This window comes from Penaeus vannamei, chromosome 9 (genome assembly GCF_042767895.1).
Source record: "Penaeus vannamei isolate JL-2024 chromosome 9, ASM4276789v1, whole genome shotgun sequence".
Classification (NCBI taxonomy): Eukaryota; Metazoa; Arthropoda; class Malacostraca; order Decapoda; family Penaeidae; genus Penaeus; species Penaeus vannamei.
In genome coordinates, this window is record NC_091557.1 from 24,222,759 (window position 1) to 24,227,758 (window position 5,000).

General features: G+C 37.5%; 1 protein-coding gene across 4 annotated transcripts in view; it reads left to right on the plus strand.

Moving 5' to 3' along the window:
- Nucleotides 1-781: 781 nt before the first annotated feature.
- The window catches only part of LOC138862687 (optic atrophy 3 protein homolog), a 19,670-nt gene continuing 15,451 nt past the window's right edge, over nucleotides 782-5,000 (plus strand). Inside the window, exon 1 of one of the 4 annotated variants that reach the window (XM_070125453.1) lies at nucleotides 782-988. In XM_070125453.1, the coding sequence (XP_069981554.1) occupies nucleotides 853-988 (136 nt within the window). In that variant the 5' untranslated portion in view covers nucleotides 782-852. The remainder of the gene's footprint in view (nucleotides 989-5,000) is intronic. The other 3 variants (XM_070125455.1, XM_070125454.1, XM_070125452.1) reach the window with 3 other exon arrangements.

Genomic DNA, 5,000 nt, shown 5'->3' on the forward strand with positions numbered 1-5,000 from the left:
CACACACACACACACACACACACACACACACACACACACACACACACACACACACACACACACACACACACACACACACACACACACACACACACACACACACACACACACACACCAAGGCAGATACGCAGACAGTTGAAGGTAGATACAGAAATAGAGTGACAGACAGAGATATACATGAAATATCAAAGTCATTGAAGCATGACAACCAGTATTTGGTAGAAAAAAAAACACGCACACATACAATGCACAAACTAGATTGATTGCAGAAAGTGAGACAACAGCTTCGGAATCGTCCTCGATCCCATCTTACACAGACCCAAAGATGGAATCGAGGACGATTCTGAAACTGTTGTCTCACTTTCTTCAGTAAATCTAGTTTGTGCATTGTGGGTTTTTCTACCATAGTATCAACACGGTAGTGTTTTTCCATTTAACCAGTATTTGTTACTACCGGTACTTTACCGGTTTGGGTTATCAGAAAAGACGTGATAATAAACAAATCGTGAAGAATTTATAACCACAATAAAATGCAAACAAAATAAACCATGCAACATGCATGACATGATATGCAATCATTTCTTTTTTATCCGGTCAATCGAATAAATTTTTACTTTTAATAGTTGTGCAATCCGGATCACAGTTAGGTGACTATGAACGCATCATATAGAATATATACCAAAAATTATAAGATAAGATAATATAACCAATATATATTTTCGAAGTATATAGGCATATAAAATGATATATTCTAACATAGAAAAATGATCAAACTCTGATAACCTTAATAAATTATAATATTTCGCCGGTACACAACCCTGATCCCAAAAAGTAAACAACGGTGGTGGGGAGATGGTGGGATTTCCTATCGCAAAATTAGTCACTTTAGTTATCAAGCAAGTGTCCAAACCACTTGCCAACGTAGCAAAGACTCGGGCGAAGAATAGCCACTTCTTTAGAACTTATGTGTTAATGCCACCCGCCCAGTGTGAGTTATTAGTTCTTTTTCAGTTGTTTTTTTCCTACTGTCTGACTTAAGATCAGCTAAATGCTAAATTCTCAAAGTACATATGTATTTATGTTTGACCGTGTGTATATATGTACACATACATATATACACAATTTTTTTCATGCTTTTCATCTATGACCAGTAATTATTCAAAAGATCTTTGCATGACCGATCAGGACGAAAGTGCTATGGATGGATTCGTCTCTCTGTACAGGTACCATATCTTTTCAGGATCTTGTTGATCATGGCTCTCCAGTCTCTTATCACAATGTTTTTGGCAAACTCAAACATGAAATCTTGCTCTTTTCTCTTGCTGTAACTTGCTCTTTCATTCAATTTACCAGACTTTTCAAATATGTTGTGCATTGCTTTCTTCTTACCCTCCTGTCTTCAGTCTGTCCTTTAAGAATTAAGCTCGCAAGACCTTCCTTTCTCAGTAAATGTCCCCAAAACTCAAGCTGCCTGTTTTCTAAGATGGTTTTCAAGAGTTTTTCTTTGGCACCAGCCATCCTCAACACTTTCTCATTACTTTTGTGATCTGTCCATGATATTCTTAGCATATGTCTATGGAACCACATTACAGAAGCCTCCAATCTGTGTCTTGTTTGGGATGAAATTGCCCAGCATTCTCTATCACACAGCAAGGTGGACAACACGTAAGACTCCAGCTCTTTTCTTAGTTTCCATTACTAAAGTATGGTTCTTGAGTTCCAGTTTTTGTAAAGCTTTTGCCATCCCTCTGTGCTTTTTGATCTCAGAGTCGTATCCACTATTTAAAATTCTCATACTTCCCAAGTATTTAAACTTTTGTACCTGCTCTAAGGTAATATCTCCAATCATAGGTTACATTTTGGATGGCCTTTTTTGCTAATAACCATACATTCAGTCTTTTTACAGTTGTTAGTTAAACCTATCTCTTTCTCTGTTCTTGGAACTGTGTTTGGAATTTAGCAATTAAAACTGTATCATCATCATATCTTAGGCTGTTGACATTCCAACCTCCTACAGAAAGACCTCTCAGCCTGTCTGGTTCATGTGAGATCATCTCATTATAGATATTAAACAAGTTTCACCACAACCTTGTCTCACTCTTCTTTTAATCTTAATGTATTCAACCATGTCCCTATTCTCATACTAGCTGTATGTTTCTAGTACATTGAAACATTACAGCATCTTTAGCAAGTAGACTATAGACTGTGCAAAAGCTTTTGGTAATTATTTCTAACATAACTGTACCCATCGGAGACTAAGTCCCCAACTCTATTCAACATTCTTGGGGGATCCTGTGGGGAATCGGGGGTTTTAGGAGGGGGGATATGATTGATTTTGCTCATAGTAGGGCTTTTAAAAGGTAAAGAAAGAATAAAAATGAAAAACTCGGCCACAAAGATTTGATACTGTGTTGCGTGAACGAACAAACAAGTGAGAGAACCCGGCCTAAACACACACTGTCACAAAGATCACTGTAGGAACCAAAAAACTTCCTAACCTGGAGGCTCTGCCCCAGGGCCCCCTTCTGATCACCATATTTCCCTACTAACTTCAAAAATTTCAAAATTAGATTGTGTTCTTGGGACAGTGTAATTAATCCCTCTGTATCATCACTGCATTTATTTTTTTAAATCCCTCAAACTGCAATCGCACAAGTGACAGAAACTCCGTTCCATTTCTTACGCCTGTCAGAAAGAATGACGCTGGTCGTGAACCCTTAAAATCCAGGTTGGACTCTCGTTAAGAGCCAGTCAATAGAAGTTGTAATCAAGGGTAGTTCGGTTGTTATGAAATGCCAAAATATACGTTAAGTAGCAAATAATGTAATATAAATGAATATTTATGGACAAATTATGTATATGAGAATATAGTATAAAGTGAATGATACAATACAATACAAAAAAAAAGAAAAAAAAGAAAAAAAAAATCCAAACTGGTAATTTATAAGTGATATGAAATACGAGTAGTAGTTATCATGACATTAATGGTAGTGAGGTCACATGATGTACATGCACAGTCTGAGGGAGGTTGCTTTAAAAGCTGCACCAGTGATTTTTCGACTTAGCCTATAGGTGCGTTTCTCATACAGGAACTTAGCCACAGCGAGTGCAAGTGGACAGCACTTGTTGCAACCTATTTTTTTCATTTCGGTAATTCTTTACTGTACAGACGCACCCTCCAGAGACTAAGTCCCCAACTCCACCCAACAATCTTGGGGAACATGTGGGGAACCTTTTTTTTTCTTTCTTTCTTTCTTTCTTTCTTTGGGGGGCAGGTAAAGAGTGGGCTCAGCCTGATTTCAGTGGCAGTAAATGACTAAAGTTAATTATAAATGCAGTGAAATGTGACTTTTCGGAAATGCAAGCCAAAATTTACATTTTCTAAAATCGAAGAAATACAACTTTTATGAAATACGAGTGTCCAATTATGCCGCCATATTTGAATATACGAAAGTGCAAGTGCACACAGTAACCAACACAAAATTTACTCAACTATGCAATTATGACTAGGCGTGCACATCAGTTCAGAAAATTGCACTGCACTTTTCACACTTTCTTTCATTTAGGATGATTCCTTGAATCTGTAAAAACTTTATAATCTCTTCAGTTTTTCCATTAAATTTCAAATTTGCCCTAACTTTGTGCGGCCTTACAGTACGGATTTTCCTTCATTTCTGACATTATTCTTGGTGTGCGCAGATCATATCATATATATCAGTGATTGTATTTTTTACTTATCTTTACAACAGTGCCCTTAGATTTTCCCCATCTTAGTGCAGTTATTAGATATAGATATACCATGCTTTTGTATAGTCTATGAAGCACGTATACATGTCTGTCTGCATTTCAGTTACATGTTGAGACAACATGTGTACCTTAAATTTGGCATTTCTGGTACCAGTATCGTTTACAAATCCTCACTGCTCTATTCCTATTTCTGGTCTACTAACCATGTATATAGAACTTATGCTTCAGAAACCCCCCTAGTACCCACAATCTTGGCCCTGATAGCAGGGAGGGTACAAAAGGGACAAGGGAAATTGTGGGGTAATGAATACTATACTCAGAATTGGGAAGTATATAATCAAAGGTAGAGGGCACAGCTCCTTGCAACCCCCTATTGGGAGCACAAGTTCTCAGGCCCTCTGATTGAACTATGAGCTTATATCATGCACTAATATATCTATTGCAGAGGGTTATGTCCCTTGCACCCCCCTGCTGAGGGGCTACCACCCTCCAAACTCATGCTCAAGTCTAAATAGAATACATCACCTATGGGTATTAAAATGTAACCTGAGTAGCAGTATGCACATAGGTCATGTATTGTATACTACTGTGAATTCGTGAAGGATTCTTTTTGACTTAATTTGTGTATATTTATATTATAGTGAAGTATTTGGTGCATGTTATTCACATTTTACCCTACAATTTCCTAGGTACCTTTCATGCCCTCTCCTACTGTTGGGGCTAATAGTTTAGGGGTATGGGGGGTTTCTGCAGCAAGTGTCCTAGATGTATGGGTGAGAGTGAGAGGAATCCATCAATACCCTTATCATCAGGATCAGTTCTGTGAACGTGTTCTGAATATTTACCAACATTTCTGTTTAGTGATCCTTGTGCCTAGGACTATGTAAAAGCCCCATGATTGCTACAACCTCTACTCTTGGTACTCCAGTATGGGCCAACATACCTCCACCACATATTCATATATTGATCTTTTACTAATTTCATGTTTAATGGCAAATTATCATGGTTGTCTCTACACTCTGCAAGCCAGAATATATAAGAAAGTGTGGTGTGATTTCATGGGTGTGCTAAAGGCATGGAGGCTATGGCAAATGCATGAGTCACAGCAGATATATTTGCAATAAGAGACTTCTGGGTTTCTATTTACTTTCTTCATATTGTGTATCATTGTGAGTAGGCCTAGTTTTGTTTTATTTGTTCTTTAGTTGTATTATCTTATCTTTTTCTCTCTTTATGGTTCTTATTGCAGAATT